Source organism: Pocillopora damicornis, chromosome 1 (genome assembly GCF_964200805.1).
Source record: "Pocillopora damicornis chromosome 1, jaPocDami1.2, whole genome shotgun sequence".
NCBI lineage: Eukaryota > Metazoa > Cnidaria > Anthozoa > Scleractinia > Pocilloporidae > Pocillopora > Pocillopora damicornis.
This window is the reverse complement of record NC_142670.1, coordinates 8,074,786-8,097,948: the sequence shown is the minus strand read 5'-3', so window position 1 is coordinate 8,097,948 and position 23,163 is coordinate 8,074,786. Positions and strand designations below refer to the sequence as shown.

At 37.5% G+C, this 23,163-nt stretch overlaps 1 protein-coding gene across 1 annotated transcript; it reads right to left on the bottom strand.

Moving 5' to 3' along the window:
* Positions 1–5,707: 5,707 nt before the first annotated feature.
* Positions 5,708–19,025, bottom strand: LOC149051764 (polycystin-1-like protein 2). The gene is made up of 11 exons (XM_089214706.1): positions 19,007–19,025; positions 18,250–18,621; positions 11,449–11,869; positions 10,420–10,873; positions 10,126–10,302; positions 9,280–9,405; positions 8,803–8,988; positions 8,310–8,558; positions 7,121–7,852; positions 6,569–6,802; positions 5,708–6,043 (listed from the first exon to the last, which is right to left on the bottom strand). The coding sequence occupies exons 1-11, from the start codon at positions 19,023–19,025 to the stop codon at positions 5,708–5,710; spliced, it is 3,306 nt and encodes a 1,101-aa protein (XP_089070832.1).
* Positions 19,026–23,163: the final 4,138 nt, after the last annotated feature.

Sequence of the window (23,163 nt, the reverse complement as noted above, 5' to 3'; positions counted from 1 at the left end):
CTTTTCCTTTTCAGTTTTAGGTGGCGTTGGCTCACTATCGACGTTCGCGCTGAAGAGCAGGAAGGGGCATTGAGGCATGGAATGGTTGTCCGCTAAACAAACGGAACATCTTGGCGAGTCTTTACATTCTTGAGCTCGATGCCCAGGGCATTCACAATTAAAACAACGGACTGCGGAGCAGTCTTTGGCCATGTGGTCAGTAGCTCCACAATTCCGGCAAGCTTTTGGCTGATTTGGGTACCATACTTTGATAGGTTCACCAGCTATGTTGATGTTGGCAGGGATAGTTCGATGTAGCGCCATTCGAGCCGTTCTTACTCCATTCTCGATATGTTGTGCAATTTTGTCGCGCCGAAATGAAAGGACACGACCGTAGTGGCTGAGTCGGCCAATCACGGCAGTGTCGGGTAGTTCAGCGGGGGCTTCATGGATCTTGACGAGGACCAAACGATTTTCGCAGTCGCCCAGGAACACTTTGAGACCGGCAATCACGACAAAAGGTGTTTCAAGAGCGGCTTCTTTAGCTGCACGGCTCTTAAAAGTCACGATCCAAGATCTATTGGACGCCTTTCTCTGGATTCCGGTGATAGCGTCAATATCGATTTCTGCCGCGTCAAAAGCTTCGAGAATTATTTGCGATGTGACGGTTGTATCAACGCTAAAATAAATAGAGCGATCCTTCGTGATTCTGCTTTGACTAGGAGCATTCAAAAAAGGCACGGCCTGAAATTTCACACCCTTATTTTCCAGATTTTTTAGTACCTCAGGGATTTCGATTTCCACGTCTGCGCCCCAGGACTGTGAACCTTCTACGCTTGCGTCCACGACGTCTCCTGGATTCGCTGTCGAGTTATCTGTAGTAAACTGGCTGATATTTTCACTTTCCTGGCTGTCCATGTTGACCAATTGCTGCAAAAGCAAGGAAAATAAACTTTTCATAAGCCTTTTAACCTTACCCAAGAGGCCGAGAAGCTTTCAGTACTGTTTCGGCCTTCTGGGCCTCATCAGTGCAGTGCTGATGCTAGGATGGAGGTGAGGCAATAAAGCCACCCCAAGCGATCTCACACATGTGGGATCACTTAAGCCATGCCAGAGTGCTCAAACTAGAAAAACTAGTGAGCATGCATATATATATATATATATATATATATATATATATATATATATATATATATTTAAAGTCATCGTGAGCTCAAACATAATCATATAAATCGTTCCATCTTTTTGCGGCAGAATATAACGGGTGGATTACACAACAACAGCAATTAACTTTCTTAGTGTTACTAAGTTTTAAACGATATAAAGGACTTTATATTTATTTACCGTTAAATACGAGACAGTCAGTGGGCTCCAGAGAAAAGTTGTATACAAGTTCTTCTTCTGAGATCAGCGATTAAAAAAAAAAAAAATAATAATAATAATAATAAAATTAAAAAGAAAAGTTGACAAAAAAATGATTATTTGAGTTTTCTTCTTTCTTTGTTTATTCGCCACAATGCTAAGGATTTCCTGCTATTCCTTTGTGTACGCGAGATTTTACCTTAATTTTCGATTGAGTTTTTAATTTTCCTTCCCCTTTTCTTTTTACTATCTCTACCTAGTGGTTATAAGCTTCCGCTATTTTTAATAAATAATCGAATTCTTCGTCTTCTGTTGAGAATCCTAAAACAATGCTCTCCAGCCGCTGTAACAGGTCGTGCTCTCTCTTACGTAATTTACGGAGACAATACTCGACGACATCTTCTTGAAATCTTACTTTCTTTTTTGCTCTACGTTTGCTGCAGTAGTCATTGCTTTCACCTTTCAAAGATTTTAACATTTTGCTTCTCTTGTCGAAAAATGATTGTATCCTTATGCTGCATTGCTGTTTATCTATTGCTTCTCTAGATCTTTTCTTTCTCCAAGCTATGATAGCTTGGCTTATTAAATCAAAGTTGAGATTGGAACTGTTCTTAGGGTCAAGGCCAACGTTTTCTGATTCTTTGTCCTTCACTTCTGCTGACGTTTTGGACGTTCTCGACTGTTTCAATGAATTACTGATTGCATCGAAAAATTTTTTTTTTCTTTTGAGCTCGAGCAACGGTTCTCATCAATAAGTTTATACAGCTCACTTTCGTTCGCGTTGTTCTTGGCATCCAAAAGAGAATCATTGATTATGCCGATGAAGAAGTTCATACAGAAAATAGTGAGAGTGAAGAGAATTAAGAAGGCGAATATTTTGGCGAGTATCGTGTAAGCCTCTGCTAATTCATCGATTGGTCTCGCTTTTACTCGGCCAAGAGTTAGCTCGAGTTGGAAATAAGCTCCTTTCAGCACCGAAGAGTAGCGCTCAGATACAGAGCCAAACATCAAGACACCGAAATGCAAAAATGTCACAAAGAAAATGGATAAAAAAATGCTAAAGGATGACAAATATCGTGCAGATATCTTCAATGTTTTGGAGAATAGAGCGACACAGTTGTTGAAGCGAATGATTTGAAATAGCTTGGTGGTACGACATTTTCCACTTCTTGCCTAATGATAGCTTCTTGGAAACTTAGATTTGCGTAAATATTTTTATGCAGTTTGCCCATGGTTGAACTGACTTCACTTTGTCGTATTATGTGTATCACTACGGCAATCAGAGAAAAAACAATTTGAAACATCTCAACCCAATTCCAGATAGACTTGAAATATCGAGAACGATGACTGTAAAGTTTGAAAATTCCCCTTCCAAAATACAGAAAAACCAATACAATGTACAGGAACAAGCAGATCAAATAAAACTGATGCGAGCGTGTGCCTGTAGAATCGAGTGAAAGAACACGAATTTGCATGGAGGCTGCTCTCAGTCCAGATGCATCAACTTCGTAGAAGTATGTGGCAACACTTAAAATATTCACCGACGGATTGAATGTGGAAAACTCTGCCAGGACAACTCTGGTTTGCCTGTCAAGCCAACCGTTGTTTTGTAAACTTTTTAATTTGCTGAACCCCGTATGGTTATCATACCCGAGGTCTGCTACAAATCCTCCTCCATCATAAAAGGAGAACTGTCCCCACCTGGGTCTAGTGTCAATTTTCTCGGCATGCTGATATCGCCATGGCTTTGGACAAAGTTGTAATAACTGGTCATTCCTCGTTGTATTGTCGACAGGCCTCCAGCGTGGTTTGCTGTAGGCGGTCTTGTCTTCGTTCTTTGTAGAGTATCCATTGAAACATTCTTCGGACATTGTTTTCATATAGTTTAGGACTTCACATTGTGCTGAAAGTTGGAAAACAACGGATTATAATTAGGAAGGTTGTTCTGGTATTCATTTCACTTACCGACTTGTCACATTTCGTACTTTGAAATAGACATGGAAATTTTTGTTATGGAGAACTGAAGGTGTTTTAAAAGCCTTCTAAGCAGCATTTGCCTAAGGAGCAAAGGAATGCCGTTATCAAAAGCTAAATGCAATAAACGTCCATAAAAAAACGCAGCTATGTAAACACTCGTCTAGATTATTATTAGAATGGTCAGCAGTTGAGACATTTGTCATGGGCGCATGTCAATCTTTTTCTACGAGAACTTGAATAAACTGTTATTTCACTCCATATTTAAGTTTGGACACTAATCACTCCTCTATGAAACTCAATTAGATATGAACAATTATAAAAGGTGAAATGACGTGTTTGGGTAAATAGCCTTTTCACTTAAATGCAAAAAGTAATAAAAATGGAAAAAAACACCTACTCGCTTTCACTCTGAGTTGTCTTAGTCGAGCCATTCCAACGAGAAGAGAGTGTTTATTATCAATATAAATTGCTTGATTTTCTTTTTGACCGTTGTACCATTTGCCAGAAAACACTCCCGGGATGAAAACACGCTGTAACCAGCTCCAGTACATTGTATTGTTTGTCACCTGAATTGATTCAAGATAATTAGGTTAAATAAATAAATAAGTAAATAAATAAACAAATAAATAAATAAATAAATAATATTACATACATATATTACATAAATAATATTACATACATATATATATATTTATATACGTATCGTTTTCTTGTTTATGACAGCGTGCTAAATTTATATAAATTTACAAATATATAAATAAATATATATATATATATTTTTTTTAATTGATAGATAATTAGATAGTTTGAGTCACACAAGCTAGTTTCTATTTTTGGGCGTGTTTTAGACTATTATTCTCACGTGCTTATTTCCCTTGAAATATTATGATTGTCTATGTGTCTATGATGGTAGCCACTTTCTGGTTCTCCTCCTATGGCAGAATTGAATGCCAATCTGTATGATTCGTTGCACTTACATACAGTTTATAGCGCTGCTGACAATATAGCTAGGGTGCAGTTTCCCACGCCATGTGCATTGCTTGAACATTACCTGGAGTTTTTTTTGCCGTTTTTGTTCGTTTTAGCGAAGTATTTTAGGCTGTGTGAGAGGCAATAATTTCGAATCGTCGCCGGAAAGATCCTCATTCGTCATTCTTTGTGGTTATCTGGTATGAGAATACAAGGAATCTGGACCCATTGAAGTTATTGTGTCGTATTTATTTTGCCAAGCGTAGCTCACCCCTACATAATCTCTTCATGGGATTACACTACTATCGCTTGGAATTTCTTTCTCTTCCTAAGTTTGGGCCCCGTATACTAACATATCTCTTTTACACTATTTCTAAAGGGATTTTCCTGCTTAAAATATCCGTTACAAGAGCAAAAAAATGCCTTAGTCAATCCCTGAACGTCTGTAAAGAGGAAAAAAAAATTCCAGCTCTTAAGGAGGCTGGCAAAGTAAAATTTTCTTACATATACTTGATTTTTAACCTCCAGAGAAAGAAAAGTCATAAGATAAATTAAACACGCGAATCTCAGCAATGGATTTATCATAATCAAATAATGTTTAGTCACCTTGCCGAAGTTTGGCAGTCCATCTCGGATTGATTTTGTCATCAAGTAACGATGGTCATTTCTGTTTCCATAGCACACTGCCATAAGCAAGAAAACGAAGACCAAGTATAAACACAACTCTATAAAAAAGCGTGTCAGGTTCTGTTTCTTAGCTTGTCGTCTCCTCATCTCTTCCACCTCTGATAATTGCGGTGCCCAAAAATGTTTCTTATAGTACCCAGTTTTAACTTGCTGAGGGCTTTCGCAAGCATGTACTTTTAATTTTTTCGCCTTTATCTTAAAAATTGTCGCAAATGTTAAAGCCGTCAAGAACACCTTTATTGGTTCCTTGATTGTTACGTCCTGCGCAAATGAGAAAACAACAAACACCAAGCAATGGCAGTGATCAGAGTACCTTTAAGACAATAGTCATTGTTCGTCGCAGGCTTTTCAGCTCCTTTCTGAAACAGAAAAACTATGACAATGTTTATGGGTGTCACAACAAGCGCGCTTTCAATTCCAGTCACCCCTTGTCTCCACGACATTTTCAGCTGTCTAACTTGGATAGGCTGTTCATATTTGCCCTCTAACTAGCAAACATAGATGTCAAAAGCACTGAGAAGCAGCAAGAAAGCCGCTGTACTCTTGTATAGCGGCTTTTTCTTAGCTTGGCTGCAACTGAAATCCAAATATGCCACTCTGCGAGTCCTCTTCGCCAACGTTTTGCAACTTCATCGCCAAAATCCATATGATTTGAGGTCTTGTCGATTATCCGCTCGATGCACCCATCTCCGCGCTCAAGAGCAAACCACTGATAAGCCATGAATTTCCTCGACTACTTAGACTGTACGTCCCGAATCAGAATTCCCTCCAGGTACCACGAGGGACTATCTCCAAAATTATCATGTCCAATCTGCACTCCTTGGATTGAACCAAGTGATTTGTTAACATATAGTACAAAAACATCTGAATTACCTCTAGAAAGTAACGTATTAACTGCACCAGGCTCTTCTTGGCTAAGCTGAAGAGCGCCACTCTTTCCATCAGAACCGTAAATCTCCAAAGCAACATGAGCAGTCGTGCCTGAGTTTTTCCAAGCTCCTGTAGTAATCTCTATAACATATTCATAGGTGCTGCTTGAAGATGATGGAAGTTGGATCGGTAATTCCCTCTAGAAAATCATGATAAGGAATGAATAAGTAACACGGCTAGCTGATTTTTATTTTTAATTCGCTTTTTTGTCCAAGTCCCAACAAAAAAAAAAAATTTGGTCAACTCTAAAAAACAGTTAAATTGACTGTCCCTTCACTTTTAAAGTTCAATATTTTTAAAATATATTCAACGCGTTTTTTAGAGTTAAAAATCTCAACTCAACAAACAATGAAAACGAATAATGCTGTCAACATTCAACCTTTTTTTTTTCCTTAACCCTATAACTCCCACAGGTGATAAACATGTATATTCTCCCAAAAATATCCGTACATTATTCAGGTAGCAGGTCATGAGAATATTCAAACCTGTAAGGTAGAAGTTGTTATCTTGATCTATCAGCAAATTGTCGTAACTTATTTACAAAAAAAATGTATAGCAGTCGGAGGGGAGAATTAACAATCAGATCATGGGAGTTAAAGGGTTATACTGGAGAGCATGCTCCGTTAAAGCTACGTTCATGAGCAAAATCTGGTTCGACACTTACATTTTTGGCATCTTCCTTGTCGAATTTCCTTACGATAACGAGTACAGTCATATAACACGATAAAACCACCGCAATAGCCACAATTACTGCAATATTTCCGGTGTCTGATAACTGCTGGAACTCGACTAAAACCTTGTCGAAGTCAATAGGATTCGGTTCAACTAAAAGACTTGCACCAAATGATGTCAAGTGGCTACAGCTACAGTTTAAAAATCCATCGAATTCTATTAAAACCTGAAATTAACAAATCTAAGGAATGTTAAAATTTTGGCTGTCACCATTAACTTAATCAAACTGTATATTTTCTGTCTTAAGGCGCTGCTGTGTCCTGGTTGGTTATCAAATTGATTCGACTTTTGTCTGAAAATGTTCTCTGATCAAATATTAGCCTGAATTCAAAGATAAGCTGAAGGAGTGAAGATTATTACAATACCACAGCACTTTTGCAAACAATACTCAGGAAAGCTCAAATTATCTCAACTGTATTAAATACAATTCCAAATTATACAAAAAAGGATTGTGCTTAAAATCGTTATGTAATTTTTCACTTACTCGACAACCAGATGATATCCACTTGTCAATTTTTTCTGACCAGTAAACACAACTACCTAAGGCCACCTTTAGAGTGTAGTTCTGGACTCTTGTGGAATCATAAATTGGCATCACAAAGATATTTTCACTCTGGGGTGGGGTGGGTGGTGCATCTTTGACTTCGACACAGGAGCGCTTCCTTCGCCTTCCGCCAAAACAAGATCTTTTCCCCCTTTTGTGAGATAAGTTCACTGTGGCATTGTAATGTTTTATGCCGAGAAAGTATTTCCCAGGGCGCTCAGCCAGAAATTGTATCGGTTCATGTGGATTCAAGGAGCAGACCGTTTGCCCTTCACTTTTGTCATGAACACTTAGCACCGAAACACACTTTTCGCCGTGAGAGATAGTGGCATTAAGGTGGTAGTCTTGAGTTGTCGGCCGCTGACCAAGACGCATATAGACAAACATATGTACGGTTGGATCTTGAGGTTTGATTTCCAGCATCAGCCATGTGTTTTCAAATCTAACTTCTATCACATGAAAAAGTAAATTGTCATCCCTTGTGAAATAGTTTTTTATTTTTGCAAAGTTTTCATCAGGTTTCAAAGGTGTAACGATGACGATGTCTTCAGAGAGACTTGATACTTTAATCAGCTCTCTTTTGTTGTTTTTCAGCTTCAGGGTTACAACATCAGAGGCAACTCGCTCCTTTGTGCCCTCCCAAGTGTAAGGATTAAAAGAGATTGACAGCATCTAAAAGAAGAATGATTAACAATTTTGCCTGCTTGTTTGTTTTTGGAGACTGCTATAGTTATACGTGTAAACAACGAATGTGCTGTCAGTATAAATCATAAGTTACCATATGTATGGTCACTTATTATGGATTATTTTCATAGCCAGCTTTTTGAAACACGAATAAAAAACGACAAAAATGGCTTATAAGAGATCTGATCCTGTTATTTACTCAATTTTAAAGTTTAGTGAAGGCTATCTTAAGAAAATCAAGATTGATTCGGTTTCTTTTGCTGTCCCAAGTACCAGAGTTGAACATGTCAAAATCAAAACAAGAAATAAGATTGCTGCAGGTAAGAAGCAACCTTTATGGTACCTAATGTGCTACTTTAACTTGACTGGGGTCTGTATCTGCCCCCCCCCCCCCCCAAAGAAAAAAAAATTAATTGAAATGTACCTGTGGGGCAGGAATACCTACCTGAACATCTACAAAACTTGTTTTGTTTACTCCAGAGAGCAACAACCGGCTCTTAGACGGTAAGATAAACCGGCCTTTTCCTGCTTTAATTTCCAGTCCTGAAAGTCTCTGGCGGCTAAATCTTCCGAGCGTCATGGATAGTTGTCCTGCTGTGAATGGTATCATTCTTTCATCAGGTACTGTCAAGGCTAACAATGAGTCTGCAACTTTTTCTAGGGCTTTCATTGAAATCTTCACCAATAGTTTACCCTGTGCAAATTGCAAAAATAAACATAGAATATTTATTTAAATAAATTATGAATTTTCGCAAGCGTGAAACAAACAACTAGGTCCAAAATCTGGATGACGGGAATAACAGTGAAGTTAACAGCAATCTGTAGTATACCGTTCATTAATAAAGTTAGTCTAATATTATGCTTGCATGTATAAATAAGTTTTGAGGAGTCTGTTTGGTGTGAACTTTTCGACACACCCTATATGTACATTGCAGTACCTGTTGTTGAAAACTTGACTTAGAGTCTTCGGATGCAGTCACTGCTGCTGCCTTCAACACGCTGTTAAGACATGAGGCCAAGTTTTCTGCTGATTGCGTTGTCAATGGTGTGTCTGCTACAAGTTGTTTCTGGGCGATAGACCATAGGAGTGACGTCATCGAACTAATAGCAAATAAGGAGATATTCTGTGGAGTGCAAATGGATATAAATTAAGATAAAAATGCTTACTTTCCGACTTCTTTCCATTGGCTTTGTAGAAATAGTTTGTGGCGAACTAGCTAAATTAAGTTCAACCTTATAGATTGCTTCATTTGATAACGCAACAATTGCTTATTTTTCATGCCTGTTTGTTTTCATTTCCTTTGTTATTGTTGTTGTTTCTTGAGCCTTTCTGGCTAAGTAGTGTCATGGTATGAAAACTTGACGTAACAAGCAAGGCTATTCCAGTCCCAATCAATATGACATAATTAACTTACCAGAGACTGATGGGGCACTTTTTCCAAAACCTGAAGAGCAGAACCGATAGCTGAAGATTTGTGAAGCAGGTCGGAGACAGTTTTTGCTCCCAAGGGCGAAACCTTTTCAAGGATGTAGTTCATAACCTTGATCAACGATAAACATATCAGCTTAGTGTTCATTAAGCATTAAAGAATTAGGCAGATAGACTGTATCTCGCAGGCTCGTTTCAAAGATAATAGATCTAAATAGGAGACTTGAAGTATCAGGTTTCCCAATGTCAGTTAAATGCCATCAAAATGACATATTTATAAGCGCATGATTGATGTAAATGAATCAAAACACCGAAAATGTTTAAGCTGAAATAAAGGAAAGTCTGGTGAGTTCAGCCCATGAATAAATTTGCTAGCCTCATTTTCAAGGCGCTGTAAATATTCATTTGAAGTTTAATTTAAGGTTCCTGAGCGTTCTTCACTTATAGCAACGTAAGACAAAATTGCATGCTAACATGCTCAACCCGCGAGAATAATGGAATTTAAACATGTAATGTGGAAGCCACGACTCTCGCGCAGCAAAAATCTCAGATATTTAACAGACAAGCTTCAATCTTTCTCAAAAATATGTTCATATATTTAAAGTATTATATTCGTCTGTTCCTCGACAGTTAAGTTTACCATCATCATTATGATTATTATGATTATGATTATCATGATCATTTAAATACAAATGCTTTATTGCTTTTTATTTATTTATTTTTTATTTGTTTTGCATGTTTGCCTCCTAATAAACTCTTTGCTTTTCGGATACGATCATAATGAGCTAGTTTTATTTCACTTTTTAAATAACAAGTTGGATTTCAGAAGTACCTTGTATCTCTCCTGCAAATTCATTGAGGTTTCTTGTGAAACTGATAGCATGACCGAGTTTGCTATTAGCGCCGCTTCTCTCAGGTTTCCGATTTCGATAGATTTCCGAAATAAAATGTTCTTTGCTAGTAGAAGGTTTGTGATAAAATCGGTGCTTACATTCTGATATGGCTTGATCTGCAAAAGGCAAAAGCGGGCGTCCATAACTAATCTATTATTAATAGGGACCAAAAGAAATTGAAATATCCTCACGTCCTTTCATGCTAGATATTAAATTAATGGTTAGCAACTTACCTGAACTGTCGAAGAGACTGGGGAAGCAGAAATTCCAAAGTTGTCAGTCACTGTAGCGATAACTTTGACAACAAAATTATATGCATTGTTCCCAGGCGGTATCCAAGAGGTATTGATATTGTTGTTAACGCCACGATATAAAACATTGTACAGATCGTTCTTTAGCCTGTATTGAAACTGGTAGGACAGAGGGTTGTTTTCACTTTTCCAGTGGCTACAGCTCAGACTGAAATCAGTCTTCAGTGAGATGCCGCTTGGCGGAGTAATCGAGCAGTTCCCCCCTGTAGGGGGTATTGCTGTAGAAAATTCGTAAGCATTCATTCCCCTTAAACCGTCCGTAATTGTTACGAATAGTGCCAAGCGGTACTTATTTCCACCAGCAAGGGAACCCCCTTTGATAACAATGTCACTTGAATTCAGCGGTGTACTTGTGATAAGTCTTAGATTATGTTTCCTTTGCCAGGTAAAGGAGGTGTTTCGCTTGAACTGCTGGTAGAGCACTCACTTATAGGAAGATATTTTAGAGCACTGTAATCCGCGACATTGTGATTCGATACTAAGTTTTACCAAGGGACTCACTTTAGCTTGACAGTTAAAGAAACACCTAAAATGAAGCGAAAAATATTAGACGAACGCTCAGTGGAGAAGAGGTTTTGAACTTTCTTTGTCTGATGAGATCATGTAATGAAGAAGAACAACTACAGCAGTGGCTGCAATTTAACATTGATATGAACATCTGCTAATGAAGTAGCTACAACAACAATAATAAACAAAACGACAATATCAACAACAACATCATTATCAACAACAACAAATTATATGAAACGACGGCAACAGAAACCACGAAAAATAACGAAACCAGAGACAAAACAGCTAGAATTGGAAGACAGAAGCATCAGTAGCGAAAAAAAAAGAGAAATAGTATGAATTCAAGAACAAATAAAGATATTAACAACGGCAAAGAAAACATCAGTAAAAACAAACCAAACAAACAAAATAATAACAGAAAAAACGAAGTAGATCTCTAACCTTTGATATATTTCTGGGGGGTCCCCTTCTATCAGATGGATAACTTGATAAACAGTGGAAATGCGAATATCCTTGGTCACCACTAGTTTAACTATGTAGGTCTGATTAACAGACATAGCTTTGGTGTTTAAGGAAATTTGTTCGCCAGATGCTTTTCCATAATACTGAATGGCTGACTCGTGTACTGCCGTAATGAAATCTTTGTCCGCCTTCGCCTCCGCTTGTTTGCTGAAGGGAATTCCTGTGACTTTGCCATAATGCCAGGTGAATTTCATTCTTGGTTGGTTGGCATGTGCAACTTCCGGGTCATATGACAGTGAGGCATTTAATGTGATGTTTCTGTGGAGTCCTCTTGTTACTTCTGCGCCACCGGAAATGACCGCCACTAGGTCAATTTTTCTTTTGCGAGCTGATTTTTCGTCTAAATAACGAGAATAAAAATAAATATAAAATTTAAAAAAAATTAAAAAAAAAAGCAGAAGAAGAAAAAAGAGAAACCTGGCTTAGTTACAGAAAAGGTGATATCTCTGTTGTTATCAATTTACCCCTTTTTCCAATTGTTTTGTGACATGGTCTAAACCCTCAATATATAAAAATAAGTAGGGTTTAGCAGCCATTTTGAGCTGTTTTATCACTACATCCCATTCGAAAAACTCAGCAATTGCCATGACAGTAAGGTGCTGCACCTGGGTATATAAGATATAGTATATAGTATCTTATCTTGCCAGTCTTACGAAATACGTTCTTACTAGTTTTGTTATTAATACTTAATATTAGATATTGTTATTGGAGCTGTAGTTGAAATTTGTGTCAACGATGGTGATGACGATAGCGATGGCGATGACATTAGAGATGGCGATGGCGGTGCTAATGCCGATGCCAATGCCGATGCTTAATATGGATGAAGATGGAAATCTTCGATTAGTGTGAGATGCTAATTGAGTTCTTTGACTATTTTACGGCTTCCCTCTTAGCACGTGTTTGTAAATTTTTTAAAAAATATTGGGTAGCAAATTACAAGAAACGCAAACGGCGAAAAGGTTCGAAAATTCAAGCTTGTCATCATAGCGCAATTTACAAACTTGGATGAAACGGATATTTTATGATAAGTGGACGCTATTGTACCTTTGTTACAAAGTGCGTAACCCGAAGTGTGCTATACCAACAGGCACTATTGGAATACACTAGAAATACCTTGAACATCCCCATTGTTAAAACTAATGTCAGAGGAAAAGACCAACAAGCAAAGGCTTTTGTTGATTGATGCACTAGTTGAATAGGTGGTTTACCACTTAGCTATCGGTATGATCGCGATACTCGCCAGTGTTAATTTCTGTGTACATTTGTTTGCACCTTGCACTATTCGGTCCGCGATAACATTAGGCACTTGCAAAGTTTCGATTACAATAAGCATGAGAGATATGAAGGACGAATAGAAGTAGCTTTAAGCTCTCTTGGACCTAATCCTATAGCTTGTTAACTCAATGGGAAAATGCTAGATAGGCAATAACCAATCAAGTTACCCTCTTTGAAATACTATGATCATTTTCTCTTGTTCAACGTATCTTAACTCATTCGAGATCGCAATATATCCTTAGTTAGGGTCTAATGGAGATACGACAGAGTTTCGTTTTGCTTTTCATGGCATAATAACGTGGAATTATATTTTTGAGGCAGCCAACTGTAGACGAATAATGTTGATTTTCTCTTTGTCAGAGGAACGGTAGTGAGGGTAATCTCTTTCTCCACAGTTATCTGGTCTCGTCACGCAACGCGCAGTCTCTGTAACTGGGAATAAAGGGCGTTGTGTAAGGAGAACAACCAACAGCTGCGGAGAAGTCAAAGGTAAGTATGGCACCAATGCATTTTATTTGCACTCAGATGTTTTTAGACAAAAGAGACAGTATTTTATGAAAACGTTCATTGAGATATGTCTGAAATATATTTTCATTTATGCAAATGTAAGTGTAAACTTGATCCTGACTGTAAAGGGGTTTATATAAATTCTGCAGTGAGTATTACCAACGTTGGAAAATAATGTACGTCTTTAGTGCACTCAAACGATTCTGGTGCCGCTTAGTTTACTCAAAGTAATACTAGAAAAACAACGACAACAACAACAAAAAGGACGACTTACCCTTGGAAATTTCATAAATATAAGCGTCATAGTTTTTCCAAATTGTTCTTCCACTACCAAACACGCCCCGTTCGCCATTCCTGGACCGCTTGTAGATGAAAGCCGCGTCGTGTTCACCACTCGGCTCCCCTTGTCCCCATTTGCAAATAGCCACCGGTCTTCCATGCACCCAGGTCCAATTCCCACCTTTTTTTTCTTTTGTTAAGCCAATACTCCATTTATTTTCAAAGGATTTAGTATTTCGCCTTTGAATTGCATCATTCATGAAGTTCCATTCCTCTTCGGTTTCCATGGAAACTAAGTCCCCTCCTTGGCTTTGGCAGGTTTCTCTGTTCCGGGGCCAGGACCATCCATCCACCAAAAATTATATACCAAGAGTTTTTAAAGGTTCTATCAGGGCATTCTACAGAATGATAAAAAAGAAAACAAAAATACTAATTATCATAATGATGATAAACAAAGTGATACTTATAATAATGATTGTAACATAAAAAGACAAATCACAATCACAATAAAGAAGAAAAATAAATTAGGTAGAAAACGTGACTTATTTTTTTATTTGATCCCTTTTTCAACATCTGCAGTTTATGTTTGATCATTGTCAATTAATACAATACATCTTTCTTCACTACAGCATCCGCTATCTCTGACCTGCTTTTCAGAATTAGTTCACATCAACTAAGATTATCTGTGAGCTCATGTAAATTTGGTGGTTGGGTTTTGAAAGTTAATTAGCTCTTCCCTCACTCCGCCCCCAATTCTTCCTTCCCGAGCTGAACAGACATAAAAACGTAAAATTAAACGTTAATCTAGGTTCTCATGGATTTGCAACTGGAGATTAGCCCTATACAGTTGATATGGGAAAGGCTATCGGGAAAAAAGAGCAAAAATTTAAGGTGCACGCCACAATCTTAAAGGATTATATGGGTAACGGTAATCATTATGGACATAAAAAGTAAAGATAAATTAAATAGAGTCAGCTCGTCCTTTTTTTCGTATTTCACGCTGTGTATAATTTAAGATCAGTATTGTTAATAAAATAGGTTCATCAAAACCGAGATGCTTCGCCCATAGAGCAATAGTTTCCTAGAGTCTCCTGATATCCTCAATCTATTTTCATTCAATGCATCTGTTATTAGTTATCGTGATGAAATTGCAGGGAAAAAGTGCGTGGGGTGGTCTTTATTTACCGCTTTATTAGTAGCCAACAGCCATTTTGTGTTTTCGACGCTGCTTTTAATCTTTCTGTTTTTCATTTGAACATTGTTGTCTAATTCAAGATTTCTTACTCACTGCACAATACACACAATCGTTGTTCTTTTCATTGCGCTGGTATTGCCCGAAGAGAACCTAAGCATTGTCATACGCAAAGCCCGCTGTCATCGTTTGAGGGTTGACCTTGGTTTGACTTCGAGTTGCTTCATACTAAAGCTAAACTCTGGTTTGATGGGCAACTTGGCTCAAGGATTGGCTCAAGGATTGGCTCAAGGATTGTTTAAGGATTGTTTAAGGATTGTTTAAGGATTGTTTAAAGATTGTTTCATGAAAATTAAGAGACGCAGATGTTTGTCACTGAAGTCATACTAATAAATAGTTGGTTGGAAATAATGGCTATGAGCCAATATGGGAAATTGTAAAATTTTCACGGAATTTTTACAATTGTCGGGGAATTTCATAAACCTATGGCTGTAACAATCATGTTGTACACGTACTTCTGTATCAAAGTTAACTGAAAATATATTATTTAATACAATTTGTAATAATACAATATCATAAATATTTCATTCTATTGGATTGTCCAGATTTTTATTGTTGTTTTTTTTTAATATTTCCTAAATGCCTTTTTACACATATCTCAGAGTAACCAGATACCTTTGTGCTGAAGCAAAACAAACGAGATTTGTCACTTGAACACTTCGTGGAAGTGTAAGAGCCAATACCTAAAATTCAAACTACACCTTTGTATAATTGGACAAGATGGAGCTCACGGGGAGGACATGAAGAATGCTACTTCATTACAGAATCTCTAGAAAGTAGAGAAGTAAAATTCCACTTGTTTCTAATGAAAATGTCAAGACTGTGCTTCAAATTAAGATGAGTGTTTTTTTTAGGAAATGTCCTCTTTATTAAAATGCAATTTTTCTTTGTCTTCGATTAAGTGTGTGAATGGACTTAAACAGGATATGGACACTGAACAGGAAATTTCTACGATCACGAAGTTTATGTTCAGTCACTGTACATTTCCTTCTGCATATCGGTCATCATTTCTGTGTTGTTATTTTTGCATGCTCTGACCATGGTTGATTGGGTGTTAACAATGTACTTCATTTCATTTCAGTCATGGGTTTAAGCTTTAGTTTCCGCGTACTTCAAAAGCAAGAAATAATCTGACCATGTTCAATGTGTCCTCACTTTCACTTTATCTGTTTATTAAATAAATAAAATGCGCGCCGAGTGCATTGTTGAGTTATATAAGCGCCCGGGAATTTTTAAGAACACGAGAGTGCGGAGAAGCTCGAGCCGAAGGAGAGTGCATCTTGCACTTCTCTGGTGTTCTTTAAAATTCCCAAGTGCTTATATAACTCAACAATGCTCAAGGAACAAATTTTTATTTTAAATTTCTTTTATGAAATGTATCGTGAATTGAGCGCACTCGTACCGATGACGTAGGTGGCTTGCACTATATCTCGACAATGCCCTCGTGTGACGTAAGGCACGTACTTAAAGGGAATATAATGAACTAATTCTGACCGATCACGGCGCGTGCATTTCTCTTATAATAAATAATAACGTATGTTCCTGGATGGCCTTGATTGAAATAGTTTTATGCGATTATTCTCGTGCTCTGAATAAGATGATTTTCAACGTTGCAAAAGGTGCTATCAAACTATTTTTTTGGTACTGTTCTCCTCACATTAATTAAAGGGAGTTTTGTTTCTTCTTTTTCACATGTTTTGACCGAAATAAACTAAAATTTAGACCAAGCAGGTTTGCAAACGCAGAAGTTTAAAAGGTGCTATCAAACTATTTTTTTGGTACTGTTCTCCTCACATTAATCAAAGGGAGTTTTTTTCTTCTTTTTCACATGTTTTGACCGAAATAAACTAAGTTTATTTTATTTTGCCCTTAACTGAAGTTCTTTCATCGAAAAAAAGTCTTGCTTATGGTCTCCTCCACAAAACATCTTGCACTCGGGCTAAGACATTTTTCAACTTTAGAATGTTTTTAGTGCCTGTTGCTGTTCATTGATGACAATAAGTTGTGGTATGACCAAGCAGGTTTGCAAACGCAGAAGACATATTGTATTTTTCGCTCAAATCAGTAATGGAAGAAGGAGTAGATGCAGCCGTGGAGAGACGTTAAATGCGCAGCAGTATGGATTTTCCAACTTCTTTACATGTTTCTAGAACTATTCAAAGCAACCCTCCCGTCTACACGGTTTCGCGTTAGAAATACGCTACGATTACATCCTCATTTTCGCCTATTCACTAGCGAAGTAACAGTATCAGTGAAAACATTTTTTCTTTCGCACAGATATATGGTTGGGGACTGCGCTCTCCGCCAAGAAAGCGAAATAATACGAATGGAAATTATTGAGACTGCGAAAAGAGAAGATGAAGAAGCTTTCCCATTTGTTCAATAACAAGTTCCAATCGTAAACAATTATAATAGTAAACTCAGTCTAGTTCGGCCTTCGAACGTCATGTTAAATATGTTATTGTTGCCTCAGTAACATGTCACGTGAGCGTGAACCTGACCAGCGATTGGTAAATGTTTGGTTTTGCTCTAGGTTATCAAATTTGACAACTATCCCGAACTGCTTATCGGTTCTTAATGTGGTCCGTTTTTTCCTGTCTCTACCCAAGAAGGCAGTTACGCTTGCGCGAGTCACCAACTACATCCCTAACTTCGTTGCCAGTTTTCATAAATTTATTTCGTTTTGCCAGCTGGACAGTATTTTAAAGTAAATCATTTTAAAGCAAATCAAGTCGATGAATAACTTATTAATCCTCTCTTTCTCTCTTTCAATTCACTTTGGTTGCCAGCAAAAAAGAAATTGTTTCGAAATACATTTTTGAAGAAAATATATCATTAAATAAGTTGATACGTGGCCTAAAGACCGTTTGTAATTAAACTAGACCTACACTAGAAGTTACTCAGAAAGTTAAAACGTGAGGTATATGTTTACAATTGAATTAATTAATGGAACTTTCATTCATTTTATACGTGAGTTCTTTCAAACAATTTGTTCATCGTAAAACGGATAGAAAAGTCTTCAGCAAACGGTTTGAACCCGGGAGTAACATGAAATAGTTTAACTTGATCGTCTGGGTTTGGCCTGAGAAGGACTGTTCTCACTGACGTCTCGTCAATCCGAGCAGAAGTCATGATCAGAGTCAAGTGAATAGTTGTTGTCAGTCGAATTTTCCAAGTCCGGTTTGTATAAGCAAATGATAATTTTGTTTCTTTTTTTTTCATGGGCACTTTTTCTAATTACTAATACGTGTTTAAAAGTTCATTAATCTCTCACAAGTTCGGTGAACTGAGCATATTCTGTGAATAATATAATTACTTTTAAGAAGCATGAGTGATTTTCATGACATAAGTGCAAGACTTTAATTTTTCAGTACGTAAGATACTTTATGGTTGGAATGTGATCTTACCTCCAGGTATCTCGCAAATGAAGGCATTGTTATCATCCGAAGAGATGCCATTAAAGAGGCCTCCATTCTTGGATATTTCTGCCCGTGTGTCGTTACCATCCGGCTCAGAATCTCGCCATTTCGAAATATTTAGTTGTTCTCCATTCTTCCAAATCCAAACCCCGCCTCTTTTCCATAAACCAATGTGCCACGCACTAGCATTCCAAGCACCACGCTTTTGAATCTCATGATTGATAAACTGCCACTCTCCTTCAGTTTCGATGGAAGCTAAGTAACCTCCCTGGTCGGAGCAGACAAACTTGTTGAAAGACCATTTTCTTCCGCTTTTCGAAAATATGTAAGAGGAGCTTTTGAAACAGGCTGCTTGGCACTCTTTGAGAAAAAAAAAATGAATAAATGAACGAAAAAAAAATTATGCTGATGATAACAATAGTGATGATGGTAATGATGAAGATAAGAGAGTATTTTTTAAAATATCAATTTTTATAACAAACAATGGGCGTCAAAACCCTCTACCTCACTGAAACAAAAAAAAAAATTGGGCTAGGTTTTAAAAGTGAAAATCGGGGAGATCAAGGTAATAGCACTGTTATTCTTTGACTTTTTTTTGTTTTTAATCACAATCCGATGTAATTGAAGCAGGAAGTCAAAGACTAATTGGTATGATAAATTAGTCACATCTTTCTTTCTTTCTTTCTTTTTTTTTGTCAGTTCATTTTAAGGTACATAAATATTAAATGGAATTTCACTACCTCACCTGTTCCTGGTAACTCCATCATCAAATGAAGAATGACTGTCGAAGAGAAAATGAGCAAATATATTGATTGTTATCTCAAGAATAACATTTCAAACAATGAAAAAGTTTATCAGATTTCAAATTAGCGTGGTACTAATGCATTCTATTTACTACATGCACTTTAACATCTACCCATGACTTTTCTTGCTTTCCCCAGGGAGCTGACGGATAAATTAACAAAAAATGCAGCATCCCTGCAATTCACTAATCAGCTGCAGGAAACTTGCTACATGTGGGAAACATTTCTGAGGATACGGTAGGCCTTAGCAAATGCCGTTGGAAAAAAAAAGCGCTATCAAGGAAAAAAAAAATGTTTCGTTTTAGCTCGATGTAATGGTAAACAGACTGAGACGCAAAAATTCGGAAAGGACGATATTTCTTCAAGCGAATTGATCGGGTATCAAATCTGACGGGTCAAATAAAACTTTTGCCCAATTGGAATCTCGAGCGGTTGGGCTCCGAAATTTTGCGAGGAGTTTTTCATATTCTTGGGTGTTACTGAACTATGGATCACCAGACGGCAGAACCTTCGGAATCTGTGGAACCCGCCGAACCTGCGGAACCTCCGGAACTCGTATTTTTTCATTTTGTTTGTTTTTTGTTTTTTTAATTTTTTTTCGCGTTAAAGAAGAGCTATGAGATACATATAAAGTTTGCTTTCGAGTGTAAAGAAAAGTAATTTAAAAGAGAAATATGTTTTAATTGTCCACAACGTCCAACTTGGCGAGCAGTCAGCAGTCTCCAACCCTGCGTGTAAATAATTGAACGATAATTTATGAGCTCTAATAGTTTGGGCAAGGCGATATCAGAATGACGCCTGATGCGAAAGCTCTCAATGAACTCTTGGCTGAAATTTAATGTACATGACCTTTGAATGAGGAACACGAGCTGTAAAATAAAACGTGATGCTCGTAGAATTTCGGGGTGATCGGAATGTCCTGAGCGAATTCGCAGCGTTTTGCCTCCAGTGGATTCGTTTGGTGGGTTTTACTCGCAGACGTGACATCTATCAGAAAAAAATCTGCAACAAGATCATACCTAGACGTAGAATCGTTGTTTACAAACGTATCGATCGAGGGTGCAGTTCAAGCCGCATTGCGAAAACTAGAGAACGAAAGCGATCTTGCTAACCGCAGAAACTTAACACTTACACTAATTGCTGACCACATGAATTTGGTCTTGAGATCAACATATTTCCAATACAACGGGTCGATTTATGAACAGCAAGACGGAGCAGCTATGACAAGCTCTGTTTCCGCTGTTATAGCTAGCATCTACATGGAAGAATATGAGGGACAGGCGAAAGCAAATGCAAACCTACGATCTGGAAAAGATATGTAGATGACACGTTCACATTCTTAGAGTCAAACAGTCAACAGCCCACAATTTGTTTTACCATGAAAATCGAGAGAGATAACACAATTCCTTTTTCTCCACAAACCAGCTACAAGGGACACAGACAGTCTTCTCACTACCGCTTTCTACAGAAAGCTCACCCATACTGACCAGTACCTAGCCCATGATTCGCACCACCCTCAGTCAGTGAAGCGTGGTATTGTTAAGTGTCTATACGACTGAGAGCCAAACACCTCACGACGAAACCGTCGGTTATCTCTGAGGAAAAGAAACACTTGTCATCAGTACTTGTTTCTCATGATTATCCTTCTTCATTTCTACGAAAACTCGCCAAAAAAAGGGCAATAGCCAACAAAGAACCCGCGCAGGAATTTAAATCCACCACCGTTCTGCCTTACATAAAGGGCGTATCTGAGGTTCTTCGCCGCTGCCCACAACATAAAGGCATACGGACCATTTTCAAGACTGACATAACACTTAGGTCTCACTTAGTACGACCTAAAGACGCCCTGGAACCATCAAAACAAAACGGTGTCGTTTACTAGATCCCATGTGAATGCGGCGATGTGTATATCGGCGAAACAGGAAGATCAATGCGAGAAAGGATAATGGAACATGACAGAGACATACGGTTTGCTCGTACTCAGACCTCTGTGGGTGGATGGGCGCTGACTGCTTTGGGAAACGACTTCACATGCTTAAAGCGAAGCAAAAACTAGTGTCTCATAGCCAATGTATGGATTAGACATTTAATATAAATGTAAAAGTTCAAAATTTTCGCTTCTCAGAATAAATAACTTTAAATTAATAAACCTTATTCGATGCGAAAATTTTGAACGTCGCGTGGTATTATTCCAAGTTAAGAGAGTGCCGTTCAAAAACCCATCCAATTGTTCTTTATGACCATCAGGAAATATTTTGTTGTGCTAAGAGACTTGTTGCTTGAGAAACGAACAAAAAAATCCTTCAAGAGCAACATTTTTGGTTCGTTGAGTGTAATCTTTTTGTTGTTACGCTCTCCGTCCGTATATTTGCATTGTTTTACAATGCAACACCGTGGGAAATTTTGCATGTTCCCTTGCCCACGTATATGGCTTAAATGGGATAGTAGTGGAGTGATGAAAGGTATATTTGCGACGAACTAAACGACGAAGAAATATTAAACTGAATCATTCTGTTCTTTATCTAGATTTGTAATTTTGAAACTATATGAAGCGAGTCATTTGAGAAACAAAACTTTTGAAATCGATGACCGACGCCATATTTCGGTCGTGTGATCGTTGGAAAGCATGAATACTCTACTATGTTTTTTCTCTTTCTCTGAGTGGGTTGAAATTCATAAATTAACTGTCTACAGGGTTTTGGTGTCCGTTTTAGAGAATAAAATTCAACAGATGAAGCCGATAAAAAAATGGCGGGGAAACAGGGAGTTAATTAAAAGGGAAATAAAAGATGTAAACTCGTCACAAGCTGAACTGTCGTTGAGGACATTTATTATGAAAAATCCTTATCCAAACTTGCCTTCTGTTTACCAAAATTATTGTTTTCTATGTAGTTTGTTTATAAAATAAGCACAAATGCAACTCCCATTTCTTTTCTTGCAAGATTCAAGTTGTTCAAGCGAAACGTCTGAATAAGTTGAAGTCGACGAACTTAGTTTTATCGCGAAAGGGCTCTTAAGTGGCGTCTGTGTATTTTTCGGTTGACATCTCGTCACAGCAACTTTAAAAGGCAGGCGACTATGCTATTATGTTCCTGAAACCCTTCATGATATTTTTTAAAAACTTTGCACTAAACGTCAATTAAGACACATAAGTCGTGAATTATAACTATCATTTCAATTTAAAAACCGCCAAACTGATTAGTTGTGATTAACTGTTTCCAAATCATTTTCCGTCTTAACAAAGCTAAAATTACATTTGTAAACAAGCTAAAGCATATTTCTCCCCTTTTTAAAATATATTTGGTTATTTTCATTTACTTTAGCATTTTCAAGTATTATCAAACCTAAGAACACACGTTACCAGAGTCCAGTTTGTTTGAATGAAAGGACCTAATAGGAGCGACCGATAATATCAGTTGGATTTTGCTTGGGGCTCTCGGATGTTCCATTACCGAAATATCTATATCTAGCTAGTTACTATTAACTTAAAATTTCCATAGAATAACCACAAAATGTAGAAGAGTTTCACTTGTACTTACTCAGCGTAGAGTGTAAAAACAGGGCTGTGAACATTTTACCGGATTGAAGCCTACTCATAGCCCAATTCTTCAAGCTTCTTATGTTATATAGTTCTTGACTTGATAACAACACAAGGGTGACAGATTGTGTAATCTATTTAAACCTTTTTGAAGGAGTTGATATGACACATGACAATACTTCTCACTGACATAAGTCAGCCCCTATTTTTTTTTCTTTATGAAAGGATCAATGAAGCTAAAGGCCTACTTTACCAGGTGCAGATCAATTGCTTGCTTCAGCAAAACAAGAAATTCACTTTAATAAGCTACTCTAGAAATAGCTATATTAGTTTACATTTTTTTGTCGCGCGGATAATACTTGATAACATACGTTTTTAAGAGAACTAGTCCAAGAATCATGTTTAAAGTTAGTGGTCCTTTGTCAATCCGCATTTTTCCTACCGGAAGCTTTATCGAGTATCTCCGGTGTTCAACTGCACGGATTGAAGAAATTACAATCTACCCATTAAAGGAATGAAACTACTCGTTGTAATTGGTAACATTTATATCGTATGGCAATA

What these genes read in the sequence shown, in the direction of transcription:
- LOC149051764 (XM_089214706.1), bottom strand. An exon ending in CAAGTTTTGTAGATGTTCAG is followed by an intron (nt 7,853 to 8,309) that starts GTAGGTATTCCT and finishes TTCTTCTTTTAG; the next exon opens with ATGCTGTCAATCTCTTTTAA. An exon ending in ACAAGGAAGATGCCAAAAAT is followed by an intron (nt 6,044 to 6,568) that starts GTAAGTGTCGAA and finishes ATGATTTTCTAG; the next exon opens with AGGGAATTACCGATCCAACT.